The sequence below is a fragment of the Leiobunum rupestre genome, chromosome 9 (genome assembly GCF_980474605.1).
Source record: "Leiobunum rupestre chromosome 9, qqLeiRupe1.1.hap1, whole genome shotgun sequence".
Taxonomy (NCBI): Eukaryota; Metazoa; Arthropoda; class Arachnida; order Opiliones; family Sclerosomatidae; genus Leiobunum; species Leiobunum rupestre.
The window spans coordinates 43,122,445-43,147,589 of NC_143392.1; the positions used below are offsets into that span (position 1 = coordinate 43,122,445).

Here is a 25,145-nt window from a genome sequence, read left to right on the forward strand (position 1 = left end):
ATAAGCCTCGGTCATAAGACGAACAAATTAAATATGAAAACTAGACAGCCTAATAATAGGCTTTTGCAAATATACGTTAGTTATTTAGGCCTCATACGTAAGCGTGGGAGATCTCAACTAATCGAAACCAAATATTCAAGGTCGAACTTACTGCCGACAACGACCTCTATTGAGCCCTAGAGGTACTATACTTGAGCCGCCACCTGCTTTAAATTTCCATATATGGTATAATTGAGGAAATTAGGTATCTTAAGTGTTAAGAAAGGCAATATATCTAGTACATTTGGCGGAAAGATACTAGCACGAAATTCCGGTAAATCGGCGGCAGGAATTTAGAATTGAGTTCTTAAATGTTCCTACGCGTGTTATATTAATCCATTTTAAAAATGTCTATTGGGCAAATTTCCAAGTTATCAACAAATATTTCATGTACATTATTATTTTTAAACTTCATTATAGCGTAATTTTAGCAGGGCCGTCTTAAGGCATGGGCTAAGTGGGCTACAGCCCAGGGCCTCCAGTCAGTTTGGGGGCCCCGGAAAGGCCATACATACCGCCTCTACTCTAGGGATAAGGGATTAGTTAATTAAATATTATTTATACTCATTTAATATTAGGTATCTTTTAGTTACGTCTAAAGTAATTTGACTCATCGCCACATAGCGCATCAACAATTTCTAAAACCTAACAGCGAGTCACTGTCAGTAAAAATCTTATTTTCAGTAGGCCTATGTTATACTTTTGAAATTAAAAGCTTTGGTTTGATTTTTGTGTAGTTGAATTTAGACAACGGACGTACAAAGGCTGACCGTTGGGGATCGCAAAGGTCTTAAGAAATAATTTAGCCCATGGCCCCAAAAGGTCTTAAGACGGCCCTGAATTTTAGTATTATATTCCTAAATAATCGTGAAATCGCGCGTTTCTGTACGTCAACGTGGTGATCTACGCATTACCCGTTCTATACTTACCCTGGACTCGCCAATCGGAAGTATGTAGTACCAAAAATAAATTATTACAACTGTTTTTAAATATTATCTGTGTTAATTAATTAATTATAATTTTACCGTAATAGACGGAATTATAAAGCGCGCCGATATACTTGGGAATTCGACCGTAAACAGGACAATTTCGAAATTTCCGCCTCCGATTTACCAAATTTTATCCAAATTTTATAGTTTCACCCAATTCTATCCGATAGTAGTTGGATTAACACAATTTTATTCAATTTTATTGATTTTTGGCTGTTTTACTCAATTTTCTCAAATTACCCTCAATTTTTTTTAATTTTACTCCATTTTAGACGATATTAGTTGTTTAACACGATTTAATCCAATTTTAAACATTTAAGGTCATTATACCCAAATTTAGTTTTTTTAAACAAAAATTTATCATTTTACCCAATTGTAGCCGATATTAGTTCTTTTAACACAATTTTACTCAATTTTTGTCATTTGGACGAATTTTGATTATTTTACCCAAATTTTATCATTTTACCCCATTTTAGACGATATTAGTTGGTTAAACCCGATTTTATACAATTTTAAACATTTTAGGTCATTTTACCCAATTTTGGTCTTTTTACCCAATTTTGGTCAATTTAGCCAATTTTTGTCGATTTAAAAATATATTGTTTGACATTACCCTATTTAGGTAAAATTTGCAAATATTCCTTTATTTATCAAATTCAATGAACTTTTCTCAATTTTACCCAAATTTGGTTTAAGTTTACCCAAACATGTTGAATTTCATCCAAAATTGTTCAAATTTATCATTTTAATTGAAATTTAAGTTTTTTATTTTTGAGTTTTCAAAAATTTTCTGTGAAACCGAGAAAATCCCATGTTTTTTAAATGTAGATTTTTTCATTTTAAGTTGTCAAAAACATTTTCGGTTGCCATAGCAAAACGGAAGCCCAGCGTAACTTTTCCCTTGGTGAAAATTCATGTTACCCCAAGGTCTACATACCCCCCGAGTTTCATCAAAATCGGTGATTTACACCTCGGGTACACTCCTCGTAAGTATAGAGCTACTTTATTTGCTTTGGGATAATAAACATTTCCATTATCTTTATAAAGCGGTCAGACAGATTAAGTTGCTTTTTGTGTGGCCTATGTCTAGACGTAATCTAGACTGACTAAGCGTTACAACATCTACTTAACAAAATAGGCAAGAACACTTGCTTTATCGTTCTTTTACGAATTATTTGTCAGAATTTCAGAAATAAGGATTACTTCGGAAGTGTGCAAAGTCATTTTTGTAGAGAGACGCTATCGCCATCTATCCCTCTTACCGATAAATTCCGGTCACTACCAACTTCTATTCGCCAATTGACTGCAATTTTTAAGGGCAAACCGAAACGAGATCTTTTAAAAAGCAGTGCTACCAGTAACTTATAAAGAATTTGACTGAGTTGACTCTCCTAACTCTCCTTACATCTTCCGTGGAAGCTAAGATAATATACAAAAGCGGTTCCTAAAAGGTGTTTCGCGGAACCCAGGGGTTCCGTGGAAGGGTCACAGGGGTTCCGAGAATTCGCAGCGCGGCCATCTTTGTTTGTGTCAAGAATCTTTTAAGATAAGTAGATTTTAGAGGATAGGTAAAAAGCCTGGTTTTTAGCTCCCGTAAACCAATCACACTAAGGGAGTCGGCCAAGGTTATTCGAAAAAAACAAGTATCGCTAAGAGTGGACGATACTGTTCGAAAAAAGAAAAAAGATAAACACGAAGTACATTTTTACGCCAAAAGGTATTTTTTCACGTTTTTATAGATTAAATATGATATACTAAATATCAGTTGATAGTTTTTTTAATTAAAAAACCAAAATAAAAAATTACTAAAATATAAAGCGCAGAAAATTACGTAACAATATCAACCGCATTAGATTGCCATTTAGAAATTTTAAGATCACGTGGTACAAACGACCTTGCAAGACTCCCTCGGAGTCTCTCGAGCTGATTGATACGCGGGCAGAAATAAAATGCACTGTGGTAGAGTATCGAAAACCTGTCCTCTTAATTTACTGTCCATGGTTCCATAGCAAAAAAAATTGGGAACCACTGATATAGAACTCCATACTCTAAATTCGAATTCCGAAATAATCTCGGTTGTCATTTTTGTAACTAAGCGATTACCCACTTCCAGCACGTGTGACCTCCGAAAAATCTTCCGCCATCGGTTGCAATCTATAGTTGATTGCCATGGTAACTACGCAGCTAATTTTTCGGAGTTCAGGCAGGATGTGGGTAAACGCTACTGATTACGCGAGAGGCAGTGATTTCGAATCTACAGGAAACAAGTTCTATATTATCTTTGATGAAAGTTAGATTGTGATCTGGTAATATCTTAATAATAATAATAATAATAATTAGCAAGGCTAATACCCAAGGCACCACCTTAGGCCTAAGTCTTCAAGCGACTTTTGAAGCCATTAATTAAGGTGGCCGGGTTACAACGCGTAGGGGGGTGGTGGCAAGCCCCCATGCCACTCGAGCCAACAGCTCCCTACACTAACTATTACCGTTAACCTCGGCAAGTTTTACGAAAACTATCATTACGTAAATGGAATGTTTCTGACGAAAGCGTGGGTGTAGGGGGGTGGTGGCAAGCCCCTATGCCACGCGAGCCAACAGCTCCCTACACTCACTATTACCGTTAACCTCGGCAAGTTTTACGGAAACTATCATTACGTAAATGGAATGTTTCTGACGAAAGCGTGGGTTAAAATGGCTTATCGTATCCATCAACTGTATACCGTATTGTAGTAGCTTCTGTCACGTAACAAGATGAGGTGAAGGATAAAACCGGGACGAAGATAGGGAAGGTCGGTAAAAAATGGCAAACCCAGAACGAAACCCAATTGGAAAAAGGCCTGCCGGGTTTCAGGCGTAAAAGCGTATATTATCTCTGTCCGCGTGTCGGAACCCGAGAGCGTGTGAAGCGTTGATAGAGCCGGTAAATCACGCAGTCATTTCCCTCTTTCGACAATAAAACCCCCGAAAAGGAAAATGAAATCTTCCCCGCATTACCCCAAATTTTCAGCTCGCCAAGGTGCGCCCAATTATTCGCCCCTCCTAATGCTTTTCTTTTACCCTCGCTAACTGTCTGATTAAATTTCCAACGACTACTTTTTTAGACAACCAATGAGACACCGAGATGGTTTGATTTTGTTGAGGGGGGAGGCACTTCCGGTTAAAGCACGAAAGGGGTAATAATAATAATAATAAATAATTATATTCTTGATTGTAAATAAGAAATAATATCTGTGATAAATAAATAAGAAATAATATCTGTGATAAATAAATAAGAAATAATATCTGTGATAAATAAATAAGAAATAATATCTGTTATAAATAAATAAGAAATAATATCTGTGATAAATGAATTAAAAATAATCTTTATGATAAATAAATAAGAAATAATCTCTATGATAAATAAATAAGAAATAATCTCTGTGATAAATAAATAAGAAATAATCTCTATGATAAATAAATAAGAAATAGTCTCTGTGATAAATAAATAAGAAATAATCTCTATGATAAATAAATAAGAAATAATCTCTATGATAAATAAATAAGAAATAATCTCTGATAAATAGATAAGAAATAATCTCTATGATAAATAAATAAGAAATAATCTCTGTGATAAATAAATAAGAGATAATCTCTATGATAAATAAATAAGAAATAATCTCTATGATAAATAAATAAGAAATAATCTCTATGATAAATAAATAAGAAATAATCTCTGTGATAAATAAATAAGAAATAATCTCTGTGATAAATAAATAAGAAATAATCTCTATGATAAATAAATAAGAAATAATCTCTGTGATAAATAAATAAGAAATAATCTCTGTGATAAATAAATAAGAAATAATCTCTATGATAAATAAATAAGAAATAATCTCTATGATAAATAAATAAGAAATAATCTCTGTGATAAATAAATAAGAAATAATCTCTGTGATAAATAAATAAGAAATAATCTCTATGATAAATAAATAAGAAATAATATCTGTGATAAATAAATAAGAAATAATCTCTATGATAAATAAATAAGAAATAATATCTATGATAAATAAATAAGAAATAATCTCTATGATAAATAAATAAGAAATAATCTCTATGATAAATAAATAAGAAATAATCTCTGATAAATAAATAAGAAATAATCTCTATGATAAATAAATAAGAAATAATCTCTGTGATAAATAAATAAGAGATAATCTCTATGATAAATAAATAAGAAATAATCTCTATGATAAATAAATAAGAAATAATCTCTATGATAAATAAATAAGAAATAATCTCTGTGATAAATAAATAAGAAATAATCTCTGTGATAAATAAATAAGAAATAATCTCTATGATAAATAAATAAGAAATGATCTCTGTGATAAATAAATAAGAAATAATCTCTGTGATAAATAAATAAGAAATAATCTCTATGATAAATAAATAAGAAATAATCTCTATGATAAATAAATAAGAAATAATCTCTGTGATAAATAAATAAGAAATAATCTCTGTTATAAATAAATAAGAAATAATCTCTATGATAAATAAATAAGAAATAATCTCTGTGATAAATAAATAAGAAATAATCTCTATGATAAATAAATAAGAAATAATCTCTATGATAAATAAATAAGAAATATTCTCTATGATAAATAAATAAGAAATAATCTCTATGATAAATAAGAAATAATCTCTATGATAAATAAATAAGAAATAATCTCTATGATAAATAAATAAGAAATAATCTCTATGACAATTAAATAAGAAATAATTATATTCTTGATAATAAATAAGAAATAATTATATTCTTGATAATAAATAAGAAATAATTATATTCTTGATAATAAATAAGAAATAATTATATTCTTGATAATAAATAAGAAATAATTATATTCTTGATAATAAATAAGAAATAATTATATTCTTGATAATAAATAAGAAATAATTATATTCTTGATAATAAATAAGAAATAATTATATTCTTGATAATAAGTAATAAATAATTATATTCTTGATAATAAATAAGAAATAATTATATTCTTGATAATAAATAAGAAATAATTATATTCTTGATAATAAGTAATAAATAATTATATTCTTGATAATAAATAAGAAATAATTATATTCTTGATAATAAATAAGAAATAATTATATTCTTGATAATAAGTAATAAATAATTATATTCTTGATAATAAATAAGAAATAATTATATTCTGGATAATAAATAAGAAATAATTTCTACGATAAATAAATATAAAATCCAACAAACTTTATAGGACAAATACGCAATTTGCTGTCTATTTATAGGATTTTAATGGAGGGGTGTTTGGAAAAATAACTAAAATGTAGGATAATTTGTTGAAATTACAAAATAAATATCATTTTATCGTCATACGTGCTGAGGTATCACCATAAACCTATATCATAAGATCACTATAATTCAAGGTCTATAACGAGCACACATCCATTATTAAGTGGTAGGTATTATAAATCGGTACGTCCTGGTGACTTCGTCATCAACTAGGAATTTATTTAATCTATTTCACGTCATCTGAGAAATTATCAAAAAATCTGAGCCGTATTAATTTTTTAATATTTTATCCAAAGTCTTACGGGAAAATGAAAACTATTTCGAAATTGAAAATATCGCTTACTTGGGTCAAAAAAATTTCAATTATTTAATTGGAGCTTAAAATTGAATGTTATAAACCGTCTTTTCGAATTTGAAGGTACTAATTTTTAAGCTTCAAGCTTTAAACGCGTTTTTCTGCGGGATTTCTAATCGTTGATCTAAACTAAAGTCGGATATCTGGAAGCCAATAGAATACTTTTAAATCGAAGATGGCGCTATGATATTATCGCTATCCAATTAATTTCATATCTCATAGACAATTTCGTTTACATGAAGCCCTATTAGAGACCTTAAGTTATGGGGACCTTATGATTGGCTTATATAATCACGATGTTGCTATTTCGATTTCCAAAAAGAGACGCAAAAAGTGTGTTGCGTATTGATACCAACAGGAGACGCTATATACCTAACAAGATCCTTCCCATTTGCACAGATTAAGTTACGCTTTTTTCACCGGTAGAGGGTGGATATGTTTATTAGCATAAGTAACATAATAACAATAAGTATGGCACTTCTTATCACTTTAATGCTAATTTTCTAACCGAACCTTTTTCGGCACTAATACCCTCTTCAAGCTGTGACTTGGACTCGCGACTTATCGTTTTGGATGACTACGTTTTGATAAAAATTTAAGCCTAATATCGGAGAGCGCGTTCTGGAGTCGCGAGGGGCTTTAGCTTTGTTTCGAAGCCCGCGTGCGAATCGTGCGTGATAAAAAAAACCATGAGCTCGTGGCGCCGAGTAACACTTTTTCATTTTTTATCATTTTAGCCTAATATTCCGCCTATCTATCGGAAACCAGATATTTCGGCTTAGCGGAAGTCTCGAGTATTTTAGACACTAGAGGGCTCTGTGCTGAGAAAACATCTTGATTTCGCAATAACTATGAAAATCAGTTTGGTTGTAAATCTCGTAAATTGTCATACTTATTGTTATTATGTTACTTATGGTTATACCCATTTGGTTTCCTTGAACGTCGGACGCGAGAAAAACCTTTAAATTATTCACGTAAATTTTCTCTTTGAAGATCAGAGCGCGTGCCGCAATTTAAGCCATAACTAAGTTAAATTAAAAAGAATCAGTGACACTTTTATTAATCGCGGAGTTGTGTTGCTCGAAACATTACTCCGTGGTCCCTCTAGAATATAAGTCGTCCATGGCCGACCTTACACTTTTGCCTGTCTACCTCCCAGTGCAAAACGAAGCTGACAGGCGAATGCGCTTGTCCGTCGATAGATAGATGACCAAAGTCCCTCGAAATGACTCGGGCGGTGGTCGAGGTCGTGTCCAGGACTCATTTATAATGGACATTAGTTTTTTTCATTATTTTCCGCTCACTTTTGTTCCTGAAATTGGTAGAACCTACTCGGCGTTAGCGCTCTCGTAAAACTCATTAAAAAGTTGGAGGAGAAGTTGTTATACATTTTGCCGGATTTTATATTTCCCCACACAAACTCTTCGCTACGTCGTTAAGGTCTACCATTAAATTTCCCGGTTCCTCCCTCGCAAATTACATTACTTTCATCCTATTTTGGTCATTCTAACGCGAAAGAAACAAAATATTTTCCCTGACACTTAATTTCAACCAGACGAAGTTGACAAAGTGATTTCTTAAACTGGGATTTGCCATGTACGTTTAATTTTATAAATGTATTTTATATTTTTACGCATTTGTCGGCTGACGGCAAATTTAAAATCTAAATGGTTGTCTAATGAAACTGCCATCAGTAACAATTGCAATGTTCCGAGAGCAATTATGAGACTGATATTACCAAGCATGTCATTAATAATAATAAAATAATAACCAGCTAGGCTAATACCTATGGCACCACCTTAGGCCTAAGTCATCAAGCGACTTTTAAAGCCATTAATTCAGGTGGCCGGTTTACAATGCGTAGGAGGGTGGTGGCAAGCTCTTCATGCCACGCGAGCCAACAGCTCCCTGCACTAACTATTACCGTTAACCTCAAAACGTTTTTATGGAAGGGGAAACCGAAGATCTCGGGGGAAAACCCCTTAAACCAGTGGGGTGAGAACTTGGAAACTCAACGCGGAAGGAGTTGTTCCGAGTTTTCACCCAGTGCCACAAGTTGGGATCGAACCCGGCTCCTCTAATTATTTCTACTTAGGGATAATGACTATGTTGAAATGATTTTTATCGTTGCTGCCTCATGCTCTCACAGTAAGCTCCTCCCACAAAAATCAAATGAGCCTAGTATCTCATTGGTTCCCCGCCAGTGGTGGTGAAAATGTATGGAGAACATGGTGACCATGGCTTGAAGGCGAAGCGTTGAATGAGAGGGAATGACGCTAGCTTTCCAATATGGTGATTTTGACGTCACGTGTAGAGCTCGGAATTTGGATAAGAATAATACGTTTTATCATAGGTCTATAATATTGTTCCATAAGTTTGTAATTTTGGGGAATATTTTAATGGCCCCGTCGAAAATCAAGCATTCAAAAGCGCTAATAACCGCCATTCTAGTCGAACTATCAACGCCGTAGTAGAACCCTTCTCTGATTCAATCTTTTTTAAAGGCTGCAAGAGGTATAATATAATATACAGTTGTCTTAGTGAATGTAAATCTAAAATCACCCTGAAGAGAAAACTGACAGAATTAATACTCAATTACTCTGTAACATTTTAAAATAAGGGGAAAAAATAGGATTTTTACATTTGATTTTTATGTATTATTTATTTCCTTTTCTTTTCGTTGTATGTAACTAATCTTTTCTGTAGATAATTCATAGGTTTAGGTTGGAATCATAAGCCTATCACCCCTAAGTTTGAAACGCGCATAGCGCCCTTTGTACCACCACTGGACGGGCGAAAAAGAAGAAATCAGGCGATAGTACCGGCACCTGGTAGAGATAAATTGAAGCGTCTTCCTTTCCCCATTCTCTCTCTACGCACCTCTCTCTTACCAAAGCAGCTGGCATCATGCATTGCGGGACGCGTAACGTTTCTCTTTTCCGCCACCGGGTGGATTTAGCGCTGTACTTTAGACAGCCGTTAGCTTGAACCAACACTGCCTTTCGATTCAAACTTAGGGTTGATAGGCTTATGTTGGAATATTGATTACCGTGTTTAATTGACATCAGATGTTATTTTTTATTTTCTTTCTTTAATTTCGAAACATTTAGGGCCCATAAGTTGCAAGATGACTTCGGCCTATAAATTCTGTAAAATTACTTAATAAAATACTACTACTCAACAAATTGAAATTGAAATTGAAAATTGAGCTAGTAACGGAGTTACGTCATCACAAGAAGAAAATCTCCCCCTAGCGAGGCGCTGTCAAAGGCTATACGTGTGACACGTTAGCAAGCGGATGTAAAACGTCGACGAAGCCCGTAATGCAGTTTGTCTTGTGAATAGCTCTCAGAAAAACTTTTGCATGTGAAGAATAGGAAGTGTCACACTTATGTAACAATATTATACACTTAAGGTTTTATTTTTTTTATCCATAACCGAAAATTATCAGATTTTTTTGCATATTACATCGTTTTATAACCGCGACTAATATCCATAAATAAACAGTTAATCAAAATTTTGGCCGTTAATTAATCTGTTCCGCCGAGCTCTAGTCGCGTGCGTAAATGTTTCTTTTGCAAAGGTGCGAGTCTTTAAAGGGAATATAACCTCAAATCTTTTTTAAGGTTTTTTATGTTTTTTATGTTAACAATTTTGGCGGGAAATCACTAGCCAGCGCCAAAAATATATGAAGCCATAGGAGGGAGCGGGAAATGGTCGAAGTGTTGGTGTTCCACACCAAAAAACCTGAGGTTATATTCCCTTTAAATGTTGTGAAACGTGATTAGTTTGAGCAAGAACTATAGGAGCAAATACATCTTGAGCTACGGATGTAATAATCAATCATCAAGTCACATGAAAAGCTTAAGCATCAAGGGGGAGCGTGCACACCCATATGTATCCGCCAGTGGCAACAAACACAGCAGCCCACACAAGGAGAACGCAATCCGTCAAAAGTCGTAGATTTTCTTGTGTACGTTTTTCATTGGCTAGACGCTTTAGCGCCTGCTGCCGTCGGAAAGGGAAAATTCGGAAATTGCCTTCCCCCCGCCCGTTAAACGTTCAGCGTAAAAGTTCGTCCAATGAAATTTGTACACAACATGGCGTTAGCGTGTTTAAATGCTAGCCGCGTTCTCCTTGTGTTTGTTGCTCGTAGGTTCTAAATAACCCAAATAAGTTTTTCGTGTAAGGAGAATCGAAACGGCTGTGAATCAGCAATACATACTTGTCCAACTTGTTAGCTAGCGTTGTCTCAACAACAATCATTTCTCCGCTTTCGGGCCAGCTATTAGATGTGGTCCCAGTTGCCGTACATAGCTGATCCGTTCATTTTTCTCCTTTTATTTCACAAACAGCAACGAGTCTGATTCCCTCATTTCGTTTTTATCCCCAGCCCCCATTAATGGCTCCTCTAGTCCATTTGCTAGATTAAACGAGTCGGGGCGGGCCTTCCTAACCAAATAATCCAACTTCCTACCTTTACATTCCCGCCATTTTTAAAAAGCCGCGAAACAATTTAAAAATTCTCGTTTGCGAAAGGGAGAAAAAAGAACGATATCAAGAATGGATAAAATTTCTCTCGATTTTTCAGATAAATCGTCTGGCAAGGCTTAATGAAAAAAGAGAAAGACTAATAAATAGCGGGGGAATCCGGTTTCGTTCTTGTGTGTTTTTTTTTAAATAATGGGAATTTTTGTAAGCCTTTTCGGCAAACACTCGGTTGCCAAGGCTTGGCGACACTGGACGCCAAGGCTTGGCATTTGGAGTATAGATTTTGAACGAGACGAAACGTCGAAGCATCCAGATTAGAGGGGAAAGAGAGTGACGGTGATAATTCGCCGCTTCCTGGCGCCTTCTAGCGGGAATGACTTTAATTAAAATAATGGGTCGCGGGTGTTTGGAAGCTACTAATTTGTTGGGTGGCTCGGAAATTGAGAAAACAAAAAGGGAACGCGGGTTTATTTGCGTGGAATTTCGAAGCGATTATCGCCTGCTGCCTGCGCCCAAAAATTCGCCAATTAAAGCTTGTAATGAGCGCAATTAGCGGCTTACCTTGCGAAATTTTAACTTTATCCTTATACGCTAGCGCAATAATATAAAATGCAATTTCAAATAATTGTGGAATTTAAATTAATACCTTCGAAATTATTACGGAATTATTATTGGGGTTTTGAACCCCTGCGCTGTCTAATGTTTAATTAGCCGTTTCAGTTAACACAGAGTCACTTAGCGGTGAATTCCAAAACTTCCTTACCTGTTGGAATTTTGTCTGTTAAGCCACGGCCAACTTTGATCTCTCGCGCTACAGCGGCCATCTCATTCGTTGACGTTTCTGTGTTAACCCTAGGAGGATTCAAGTGTACCTGGAGAAGAAATTTGTATTCCCCCGACCAATGCCTCGTGGCTCGGCTACAGCTGTCACCTGGTGTGTCAAATACTTGGACATAACGTTTTTAGCGCCACCTACAAAGCTTCAAAGTAACCTAGGAGTTACCAAAACATTCGTCTGCTAGACAGTATTTCGAACTTTAACGGTTTTTAGCTTAGGCCACGTCGAAGAAATTTGCCTGAAAACTATATAATTTCAAAGAAAGTTGCTATGAATGTTAAGTTTTAAATTTAATTCTGGGGAAATATTGTTGCTTTGACAACTGTCGTAGCGATTCTAGGTGACATAGAAATATCATTTTTTAACCAGTTCCTAAACCAAACACGTGGTCATAGTTCACATTTTCCCCACTAGATGGCTCCGTTGTAGTTTTATGTCCAAGGGTTTGAGGCTTTGAGCAGCCTCTCCCGTGGCCCCCCGAATTCTTCTCCAGGTACACTTGAATCCTCCTAGATTAACCTATGAGCAAAAGATGTGTATGACGTGAGCGCCCCTAGCGGATTATTATTTTTAGAATAGTTTTTACATTGAAGCCAATATAAAAATCGAGCGTGGCGCTGAACTCCTACACGTTATAGTACAGTTTATAGGGGGAAAATCCTTGCTGGCGGAATTTCGACGAATGTGTTGGCCGCCGTAGCGCGAACAGCGCGTGATCAAAGTTGGCCGTGGTTAAGCTGACGGTTTTCCGTTTTAAAAGATATATCGATAATCCAGTTAACTTCTCGCTTTGGCCGCCAGGGGGACTCTACTTAAACTGACAACACTTGTATTGAAAAACCTTGAAAAATTTATCGGCGGCGGTACCGAAAAGTAAATGACTCGGCGGCGGCGGTTCGGCACCTGAGAAAATATCGGCGGCGGCGGCGTTGGATCGGCGGCGCTAGGCTCTAGCTGTAGCTATTATATCGAGAAAATTAAATTTATAAATTAGTAAATATTTCAGCCCATGGCAATTTATACATATTTCTTCGTTAAGTGCAATAATTAACATGGCAAATGTTCGACCGCTGTTTGACGGGGTAATTGGCGGCCATTGAAAACTGCTTTGATCCTGCAAAGATACGCGTTTCATTTTCATGACGTAGATTTGTATACTTCGTTAGTAAGAAATATAAATTTAAACCTTCGATTTTAAAACAATTAATTTCATAAATTTCACAAATAACTTGATCATATCGTTAATTTTACTTAGTGTTGAATTTTGAAGTTAATTGGATTTAACCTTAAGGGGAAGACTACAGTGGCCATTGTCTACTTTCGCGATATTTCAAGCTGAATTCGTTTAATTTTGTTTTTTAATTTATAAAATTAATATTTAAGGGTAGAACAGCCTCTTGTTTAGTGACTAAAACAAGTTGGGCAAGCTCCCAAACTACCCTTTAGTTAGGACCTTATATCTCGTTAACTATTAATATTAGAATTATCAAAATTATTTTAAGCACTACAGGAAGTTTCAGCCTAATAAGAAAAATATAATTCATTTATGTAATTGTTAAAACGGAAATTTTGAGCTTGAACAAAAAAGAGGCTTTTACTGTATTCTTCCCCCTTAAGTCTCTTTTTCCAATACTTCTAAGTATTTATTTAAATTTTGGTTTTTGTTTTTGTCACAGATACCATTTTATTTCGGACGGGCCAACGGCGTACTTAACGTTTCATTCCGACTATTCGGTGGGAGCGCCTGGTTTTTCGCTGACTTGGACAGCTGTTGAGTACGACCAGTGCCAGGACTTACGACAAGAGGGCAGAATCCCGGACACCTTCGTTCCCGCCACGTTCACGGTAGCCGTCAGTCCCGGCGACCCTCTCGTGTACGTCACTTCCTCCTTATACCCAAGAGGATACCCTCCTAACCTCTCTTGCTCACCCGTGACCTTGAGAGCGCCCATGGGCTACCGAATTCTGCTGACCGTTCTCGACTTTGACGTTGGTGTCTCGGGTGACGACGGTACTTGTTCCGGAGCTTGGTTGGAGCTCAATTTGGCTCATGGCAAGAAAGCGCGGCTCTGCGGCGGAAGTTCCCGCATTCCATCGGGAAGACAGTTCCTCTCCTACGACAACTACGCCATGGTTAATTTCAAAACGGGGCCCACGGGCTCCGAGGGACGACATCGGGGCTACAACATCACTGCCATGGCGTGTACGTTTTTGAATATTTGTGATCACCGACTGCCATTTGCTTTTGGGATGTTCCTTTCCTTTGCACGTGATTTAACCAACCTCATGCTCGTTGATAGCCTTTTTCATTTAGGGCAGGTTTTCACTTGGGCAAGACCGCCAATTTTTAAAATCTTTGTTAGATCTAATACAATATTTTTGCGTCCACGCCTGCCGCCATGACAGTTTTACCCTAGTGAAAACCAGCCTTTACGCGAAATCAATTAGTTAACCTCAATGGCCTCTTTGTATTTGAACAAAACCAGCTTTAGTGGTTAGCAAGAGGAGCCCTGGCTCGATCCCACTTTGTGGCATTGGGTTCAAGTTATCTGCCTGCAGGTGTTATCCTCCTAATACTTCGATTTCTCCCTTCAATAAAACTTGAGGAACTTTAAAAGCCATTGTGTAGGCTAGGAGCAACAGCACCCCACGCAAGGAGAACGCAACCCGTCAAAAGTCGTGGATTTTCTTGTTTACAGTTTTCATTGGTCAGATGCTTTAGCACCTGCTCCCGTCGGAAGGGGAAAATTCGGAAAATGTCTTCCCCCTTTCCGTAAAACGTTAAGCGTAAAGGTTCGTCCAATCAAATTTGTACACAACACTGCGTTAGCGTGTTTAAAGGCTAGTTGCGTTCTCCTTGTGTTTGTTTCTCCTAGGTGTAGGCACGCTAGTAGCTTTATGTGGCTAGGCTAGCCGCAACCCTCGCACGAGGCTTAAATTCCAACCGCATCACCACACAGTCTTGTTGCAAATGAGTGTTATAATAATAGTATACTTTCTAAATTCTGTAAAAATACTTGAATGCGCATTTGAAGTTGGAAAGCTTTTCTTGCAGGGAATGGCACGGTGCTAAACGGTTTCATGAAACTGTCCAAAGACATATCCAGCTCCCGATTGGCCAGTCTCAACTACCCGTTACCCATTCCATTCGGGGTAGACCAGAACGTCTACTTGGTGGCCCCCGTCGGTAAGCAGATCTCCATCTCCATCGGGTCCAGTTCCGGTTCCGCCTGCCGTTCCGAAAGCGTCGTGCTGATCCTGGAAGACCTCCACGCGCCGCCTTCTTCCTTGGCCAAATGGACCATTTGCCCCGAGAGCAACTCAGTCAGCTCGCACGAAGTGACCCTCAAATCCACTCTCAACACTCTCTACGCCCGCATGGAGAGTAAAGGCGCCAACTGGAGTGGGACCCTCACTGGGTCTTCTTATCTGGCCGATGTTTCCATCAAGGAAGGTAGGTGTACTACGGATTTTAAAGCCAATTTCGCCTCCATTCAAATGATTCAACTACATTATAAGAACCTTCAGATCATTCTGCGTAAGCGGAAATAGCTACCGAAATGGGGTAGTGGAGTGTTTAGCATTTCGCCTCGCAGCAAGAGGAGCTGGGTTCGATCCTAGCTTGTGGCACTGGGTGAAAGCTCGGAACAGCTCCTTCTGCGTGGCATGAAGGGCTTGCCACCACCCTCCTACGCATTATAACTCGGTCACGTGAGCTATTGGCTTTAAAAAAAAACTCACTTGATGACTTAGGCCTAAGGTGGTGCCTCGGGTATTAGCCGAGCTGATTATTATTGTTACTGATTGAATAATAGCATTAAAAGTCGCTCGATGGCTTGGGTCTATAAGGTGGTGCATTGAGTATTAGCAGATGATTATTATTATAAATGTCCGGTAAGATACAGTAGGTGAGTTTCAATAACCTCATCGCCATCTATCGGATTTAAAATTGACTATTACGATGGTACTTGTCACGACAAAGGGAAGTCTAAGCAGACGTCATAGGACATCGACGTCACGCTGAGGTATTACGTCAAAGTACCATCCTCGTCTGATTTTTCGTCTAGAAGCACCTTCAAGAAACATTTTATTTAGTTTACTTTTTTTGATCGAACCAAGGCTTGCTTTAAGATTATTCAACGAATTATTAGTCATTGCAGTAAGTTTATCTTTGTAATGAAAATAATATGCTTGTGCTAGATCCATTGTTTCGGAATCGAACGCTGGCTGTTGGTCACTCTGGGTTACTGTTCACCTGCGAGATGGACCCCTGTCAAAACGGAGGCGTGTGCGTACACTTAGCGGACGACAAGTATAAGTGTCAATGCAGGAGTCATTTCAGAGGTCAGTATTATTTTGGCCGGGAGTAGTGGCTCACTCCTGTAATCCCAGGCGTCCGGGAGGCAGAGTTTGTGGATGGACGTGTGAGGACGACCACTAATCCTCCAACTGGTGGTTGTCATACTTCCGCCACGGGTTTCCCGACCCTATCCCCAAGTATCCCCCCGTTGGCGTGGCCGTTACACTTATCTCGCACCTGATTAATCAAATGGACGAGCGGACTGAATTGTCCCACCCGTTACAATCGCTCATAACGAGCTTCTAAAAAAAAAAAAAGTATTATTTTGTGATTGCAACCGTATTACCAGAAGTTTGTCACCCAAAATACACGATTTCATCGTTGCTTTCTCGTTACGATTTTAAGGAATTCAACAGTACACCCGTTAAATATGCCACTTGTTTATTTATTATGGCGCCATCTATGGCAGTTTTTAGAAGCAAATAATATTGAAGATTTGTAGAAACAGTGAAAAGAACCTCCCTATTGGTCCGGCAGTAGTGGCTCACTCCTGTCAGGGGCGTAAGAACCAGGGGGGGCAGGGGGCAATGTCCCCTCCCTAGAATTTTGCTGGGAGGGGCAACTAATGTTATTGCCCCCTCTAACGTTTTGGTCTGTTGAAATCTTCAACAGGCTCAAATGCTCATTTTAAAAGCATATACAGTTAATAGAACCACAACTGTATTTAATTTTCTTTTCCCACCAATTCACATAGTAGTAAAAAGTACACATGCACTCGGAGAAGCTACACTCCATTAAAAATTCAAAACCATTCTTTAGACCCCTTTTCGTTTCTCTTTGCCCCCACCAACTTCTAGAACGTTCCTACGCCCCTGACTCCTGTAATCCCAAGCGTCCGGGAGGCAGAGGTTGTGGATGGCCGTGTGAGGACGACCACCAATCCCCCAACGGGTCTTTGGAATACTTCCACCACGGGTGTCCCCACCGATGTCACCACGTATCCCCCCGTTGGCGTGGCCGTTACACATATCTCGCCCTGGTTAATCAGATGGACTGAACTGTCCCACACGTTACAATCGAATAAAAAAACCTTCTATTGGGTTCTTGCTGGTAGCGTCGTAGGCATACGTCGTAGCTAAGCCCCGCCTTGAAACGGCCACCATGACGTTAATTAGACGTCATAGATCACGAGGCAAAAACCACACGATCCTGCGAAATCGTTACGTGACCATCATGTCATGGCCGATCTAAGCGCGTTACTATGGCAACGAACAAAGGTCACACCCACGAGCAAGCTACGAATTTTCTGATAGTAGATGGCTCTTTCGCAAACAATATTATAGAAATGGTGTATTACCACCAAAGCCAAAGCAATAAAACGATATTTTTTCCTACTCGAGATACGCGGTGTATCCTTCAGTAATAACGAACTTCTGGTAATTTACGAAAGATTATTCGTCTGCTTAAAAAGATATTACCTTGCTTCTAGTCTAGCTTTATACGCTGATTTTAAAGTGTTTACAATACGACAAATATACTCAAAAGTTACTTTAATACATGTCTTTAAATTACGTGATTCCATGGCACTGCAAAATATCAACTATATTACTAGAAGTGTTGAAAATCTAAATTTAGCTAATGTAAGAATGTATAAAACTATCGGACAAAAACACGTAATTTATTTAGGTCGGAAACTATTCAATAAACTTTATGTAAAAATAAAAAGATGTGAATCGGTACTAGTATTCAAAAAGTTGATAAATGCTTGGATAATGGATTTTGGAATTCAAAATCTATATAATTTCATGTATTTCTAATTTGTAATTCCCGCTGTATAATGTATATGTAATAAGAACCTAATTTAAAATTATTATTTCATATTGCTCATGTGACCAATGGGGAGATGCAAAAAAATGTTTTGTAATAAAAATGTTAAATATAGCATCAATAAAAAAAACAATTTGGACGCGAGACTAATCTGACATTGTCTTCTTACTCAGGTCTGTTTTGCCACTTAACGGCCTGCGATTTCGCTCCTTGCGGTTCACGGGGTGTGTGCAACTTAACATCGGATGGATACGGCTGCAATTGTTTCCCCAACTACACGGGCGTCAATTGCAACGAGACCGCGACACCTTGCAGCTCGCGACCGTGCGGTGACCACGGCAAATGCTCCATCGCCAATGCCACCGCTTTCCGTTGCAAATGCCAGCTCTGGTACGAAGGTAAGCGACTCTATCCACTTTCTTGAAATGAAGTTTCCTGATCACAGACTAAAATGGTGAAAAGTTTGACCTCGTCGTTGACGTAGTAAATGTTATAAAACACGCGAATAGGTAAAATAGTCCATAATGAAAATGGACTCAAAAGCTAAACAGGAATCCATAACTCTACTTGGAATGCTTATGGCGGCAGATTTTCGTTTCGATGTGGCTGACGGTTATTTTTGACGTCACTATGTTAACTTACAAACAACAACGTGAGAGGGGAGCGTGCGCAGAGGGGATTTTTAGTTAGAGTGATCTTACCATAAGCAGGATAAGCATTCCAAGTAGAGGTATGGATTCGGGAGCAAAACATGAACAAATTTGAAGAAATTAAAATACTTACAAATAACTCGTATCAATAGGTCTTCGAGCCAACATAAAGATGCGAATCTCGGACCAAATAGATCTTCGAGTGAAAATCTAAATTCACTTAAATAAAATAATCAGAAATTCCAACGGTAGACCGGTGTCGTCCTATTTGCAGGATATCTGGCTTGCGACTATAACACCGAAAAGAGAAACTAAGCCTAAACATTAACAAGTTGGCAAGCCAAAATATACCTCTCCTCGGAAGAAAGGTCCCTAGTGGTATTAATTTCTCGAGACGACCCTTAAAGATATCTCCGCAATTCAGAGTTATTTACTAAAAACGTAATCCCGGTTCAATCCCGCCCGGTATAAAGTTTTAATTTTAATTAAAATAATTGAGACGAAACAACTGAGTTTAATTTATTCAGAATAATATAATTTAAGTAGTTACAACAGCGAGTTAGACGTACTAAAACAATGCACAATTGAATTTAACCCTATTTACAGAATAAGTTTATCAGTTAAATATAATACGGAGCAAATTTTAATTAAAGAAATATCTACAGAGGGTATTTGTATTTTTCTCGCTTACGAAATACTTGCCGCATCTTTGATGAAGATACCGTAGAATAGCTATATTCGACATCTGGTAGTGGAGGACTCGTAGACTTCCTGTTGACGTTGTGACACATACCGTATGAAAAAGACCAATACCGTCCAATTTCCAATATCATATAATGACTCGCACACCCAGGAAATCAATGACTGCATTAGGAATCGTAGATGTCCAAATATCCACACCAATAAAAAAATGTATTAACAAGAAACGAAAAACTTACCATTCACAAAGCACAGAAAGCCACTTGGCTAAACGACAGCTCGTATATCAATAAATGACCGTAGACAGAATAGTTAGGGCTCTTTATAAATAAAACCCCCCTTTCAATAGCGAGCGAAGCGAGCTGGGCGCTTCCTCAATTTATAATTAAAAAATGGAAGGAAAATTCATTTTGCTGCCAGATTTAGTATGTGACAATCAAACGTTTTTGGTTCATAGGGCTGGACGCATTTACTAAAATTACTCCGGAAAATATTTTGTGAAAAGCAAATGATTTAAGTTTTGTATTTTTATTTCTTTCGAACCCTCTTGGTGCCCCTTGTAGGCTTGGTGCCCTAGGCCCAGGCCTATTCGGCCTATTGGTTAATCCGGCCCTGTTGAAAACTATCGTTTGAAATGGTGGTAGATTTCCGGTTAACAATATTTCCATTAGACGAAACGTATTTCGTATCATCACCGGAAGCGAGTAGCCCTAACAAATCCCGAGAAGATGTCTTTGCAAACTGGTTATGTTTAAAGATTGAAATTCTTCTTGATTGGTTTTTATTTGGCGAAGGAATCCGTTGCGAGAGGTACGTGTTCCGCATTCCGTACAAGCCGTTGAGTCAGAGGATGTTGGAGGAGCCATTTTGGCTGGGCTTGATCACCGTGTCTGCCGTTTTGGTGATCATTCTCTTCGTATATTGCATCAAACGCAAGTTCGCCGATAAAATTGAGAAACTTTTGGCCGAGGAGATCGAGAAAAGCAAAAATAGTAAGCTTTTCCCTCGTTTCCGTCTGGACTTTTATTTGTTGACATTCCTCATACACACTTTTGCGTCGTCAAATGTCTTGTTCCGTTAAATGTCGATGTTAACAGAAGTATATGACATGCCTCTTAGAGAAAAGTGTATTTCCCGTTTAGAATTTATTATTTATAATAAATCAATGTTATGACTACAGGCTATCAAGGTCCTGTTATAAATTAGTTGACGTAAAATGCTACGGCACCGTCAACAACGGGTTAAATGTATCCCGTCAATAATGTGAACCAGATCGAGTCATTCTTAAATTGGATGTCCGAGGCCTGATTATTCGTGGCCTCGGTAGTCCAATGGTAGTGGCGTTGGGACGGTAACCCAAAGGTCGTAGGTTCGATTCCTGCCCGAGGAGAAATGATTTTTCTCAGTCACTCTGGTATGGAACAATACGCAGAGGTATTCCTTGATTTGAAATGAAACTTCTATGTATTTCCCGTTGATTTGTCAAAATGAAAAAGTGCAGGCCGAAATACGTTGATATAATGACTTTTTGAAAAAAAATTATTTTCGTATCAAATATCTGAAGTTGATTTTCAGACTCAGGGTGATTTCAATATCAGAATCTAGTTTTAAATATAAAGCTTATTTAGAATATCTAAACCTGATTTTGAATAACAGGCTAATATCAAATATCAGGGTGATTTTGAATATCTGAAGTTGATTTAGAATCTTAATGGGATTTGAGACATCCGAAGCTAATTTTCAATATCGGACTGATTTTAAGTATTCCAATATGATTTTGAATATCGGACTGATTTTAAGTATTCCAATATGATTTTGAATATCGGACTGATTTTAAGTATTCCAATATGATTTTGAATATCAGACTGATTTCATATATTCCAATATGATTTTGAATATCAGACTGATTTCAAGTATTCCAATATGATTTTGAATATCAGACTGATTTCAAGTATTCCAATATGATTTTGAATATCAGACTGATTTCAAATATTCCAATACAGTTTTTATTATCACACTGATTTTACATACTCCAATATGATTTTGAATATCAGACTGATTTCAAGTATTCCAATATGATTTTGAATATCAGACTGATTTCAAATATTCCAATATGATTTTGAATATCAGACTGATTTCAAATATTCCAATACAGTTTTTACTATCACACTGATTTTAAATACTCCCATATGATTTTGAATATCAGACTGATATAAAATATCTGAAGCTGATTTTCAGTCTCAGGTTGATTTCAATATCGGAAGCTAATCAAGTTAGTCTCGAATATTTAAACCTAATTTCAAATATCAGGCTGATTTTGAATAACAGGGTGATTGCGGATATCCGAAGCTTATTTGGAGATTTTAGAACTGCAGTTTTCAAGTTGATTTTAAGATTTAAAAAATCTTTGATCTAAAGACTAAAACTATTGCATAGGAAAATATGGTTTATAAATATGTCAATAACCCGAGGGGTCCGACATTTGCAATCTTTGCGTACAGGATTTTGAATCTGAAAGTTATTTCTGAAATCAAAAACTGATTTTGAGATTTTCGAAATTAATATTCGCCGAGATTTCAGGATTTTCAAGTTCATTTCAAGATTTCTAAAATCATTTTGCTCTAGAGTGTGAGGGATTTGTACGATCCCTCGAAATATCGCTACCTGAGCTTACTAAAGAACATGTTTCTCTTTTAAGACCTAAATATATACTTCGCTTATAAAAATTTTATTTACTTCTGATGTTAGTATCGAGCTGAGAACTTTCGAAAAATCTGTTTTAATTAAGTTGATTAAATCACATTTAATTATGATTAGAATGTTTAAATCTGATTTAATCATGATTAAATGATTTAATCTGATTAAAATGATTAAATTTGTTTAAAATGATTAAATCCTGATTAAAAAATTATATCGTGATTAGTAAGATTAAATCGTACTTTAGTTTTGATTTTAATGATAAATTCTCTATTCGACCGATTATATTGATTAAATTGTGATTATAATAATTAAATCTAATTAAAATGATTAAATCTAATAAAAAAGATTAGATCATGATTATAATGATTAAATCTCGTTTAAATCGTGATTAGATTTTCTAATCTCGATTAGATTTTCTAATCTTGATTAGATTTTTTAATCTTGGTTACCCTGATTTAATCACGATTACCCTGATTTAATCATTTTACTATGATTAAGACGCACCCAAAATGGAAGTGACCTGCTTCTCGCTATGTAGAGATATTTAGTTTTTTGGAATAAACGATGTCATAGAAAGTCAGTACATGATGCATTTCGCCTCGCACGCATTTTTAAAATAAAATCTGAAATGATTCCTAGCAATGTAGGAAGCTAGAAACTTATCTCTAAGAGTATCTTTTATATACTTTTGGTATCAGTTATCATACATTGAGGGTACTTTTAAGCCATATCCTACTATAGTTACAGCATAATAAAAGATTTCATCAAGGACACGACATTCAAAATAATAGCCGTCGGTTAAAATACTTAAAATTAGCAGATTTTCCATTGGCTCATGCTCAATTGAACCGGGGATGAAAAACCAAGTGCTTCCAACGGCCAAGTGATCAGATTATTCAGGTCACCATTTTCACATATCTGAAGATGATCCGTCAGTCAGATAAGGCTTACCTTTCATATCCCCCCCCCCTAAGCAATCTGATCTCCAATTGTAACCGATCTGAATTGATCTGAGATAATTTTAGATTCAATTAGCTGAACACCGAAAGTGTGTCAATAGGACCTATTTCTTAATGAATGTTTCGAGCGAAATTCAAGTTGGGAGGGAAGAAGGGAAAGTATGCCTTGGGGAGGGAAGGAAGTTAAAACCAACAAATAACGCCTCGTAGTGAGGAACGGAGGAACTAAGTAGCACTGGTCAAAGTTAGTGTATTTTTTGATTTTTCGTCGTTCTGTGGAGATGCTATCGCCATCTACCTACGATATCATACCATAGACTAAAAAAAGAATCAGAAAGGCGACAATAAATAGTCTTTTATGTGGTCGATCTCGAGTCGAGCATTCATTAAACCTTTAGCATACGAAAGTACAGGGATTGTCACACTTTTGGTAATTATGTCACTTTGAACACGTATACCCTAAGTTTAAGGCTCGCGTGGCATGAAGGGCTTGCCACCACCCTCCTACGCATTGTAACCCGGCCACCTGTTTAACGCATCAAAAGTCGCTAGATGACTTGGGCCTAATGTGGTGCCATTGGTATTAGCCTAGCTGATTATTATAATCTTGTAAATAACCAAATTAAAATATCGAAAACCATTTAATTGGGGGATATGTAAAATCGATAACTGTGAGCATAAGTGTATAATATTGTTTCATAAGTGTGACATTTCCTATTCTACACATGCAAATATTTTACTGGGAGCCATTCACAAGACAGACTGCATTACGGGTTTCGTCACCGTTTGGCGTCCGCTGGCTCGCGCGTCACACATAGCCTTGGGGGAGATTTTCTTCTTGTGATGACGTCACTTCGTTACTAGCTTTGAGTAAAATATTCCCCAAAGTGACAAACATATGGAACAATATTATAGACTTATGCTGTCAGGTATTTGAAATCCGCTTAATTTGCAAAAAATTCAGATTAGTTTCCTGGGGTTGCACTTTGACCCTTATCAACTGAACCGATAATATACAAATGTAAAGAATGTAAATGAGGATAATCTGATATCTGATAAATTGTAATTATTTAGTCAGATCAGAATACGCCACTGTTATCTGAGAATCGATTGGAAGCCCTTTTTCAACCCCTTTAGCGTTTTTCTACTGGTACGGAAGCGTTTATTTTAGCAGGCATGTCCTAGATGAAATCCGTAGTTTTCCCGTGGTTACTCTATAGTTCCTGAATTGAAGTTGAATGTTCCCTGGTCTGAGCCCCGTAAATGTTGTTTGGCTTGCGTCGTAACCAAGTGTCCCCGAGTCGTACGTAGGACGTTAGTATAGGAGCGTGGGGGTTGGACATAGGCATTTTAACATTTTCTTCTTTTCGTCGGCCCACTCTCACCAACAGCTGTAAATTTGGTAGATCCTTCACCTCCGACGACCCGATATTCGTTCAGTTCCAACCCTCCCAGCGTCACTCCGGCCAGTCTCAGCCCTCAGAGCTGTCACCGCTCATTCTTCGGACGGATCCGCAAACAAAGCATTCGCAGTTCCACCGGAAGTCCCGATAAAGACCCGGGAAGGGCCTTCAGCTTCGACGACATTCTTCGAAGGTAACGTTACACTCTTCCCATCAGCCATGTTGTCCTTTTTTTCGTAAAACACCTTGCGGTATTCGTTGACGCGTAAATAGGCCAAGAACTTAGAGGTCTGCGCTACTATAGAGTAGTAGCACTCCGTAGCTTTGGCCATGGCCGCCATTTTGGTCGCAAATTTTTTATCTATAGGAAAGAGCATGGGTGACGTACTAGAACGTCACAGTGCCATTACTCTATTTAGGGATTGGGCGGCTTAGAAGTATTTTTAATTTTCGAAAATTAAGTTCATTATATTCCAAATAGTAGTCAAGGGGCAAATCGAGCCCCTTTTAGGATACTTTAAGGCCCTTTTAACGATCCTTTGAGGCCCCTTTAAATAAGTATTTTGAGGCCCTTTTAAGGTAGTATGTTGAGGCCC

At 37.1% G+C, this 25,145-nt stretch overlaps 1 protein-coding gene across 1 annotated transcript in view; it reads left to right on the plus strand.

Annotated features, from left to right (window-relative positions):
- LOC149928472 (uncharacterized) overlaps positions 1–25,145 on the plus strand; it is a 249,584-nt gene that overhangs the window by 178,383 nt on the left and 46,056 nt on the right. Inside the window, exons 15-20 of the mRNA XM_090157884.1 lie at positions 13,688–14,214; positions 15,067–15,465; positions 16,212–16,355; positions 18,312–18,536; positions 20,282–20,479; positions 24,538–24,742. Coding sequence (XP_090014010.1) covers positions 13,688–14,214; positions 15,067–15,465; positions 16,212–16,355; positions 18,312–18,536; positions 20,282–20,479; positions 24,538–24,742 — 1,698 coding nt within the window. The remainder of the gene's footprint in view (positions 1–13,687; positions 14,215–15,066; positions 15,466–16,211; positions 16,356–18,311; positions 18,537–20,281; positions 20,480–24,537; positions 24,743–25,145) is intronic.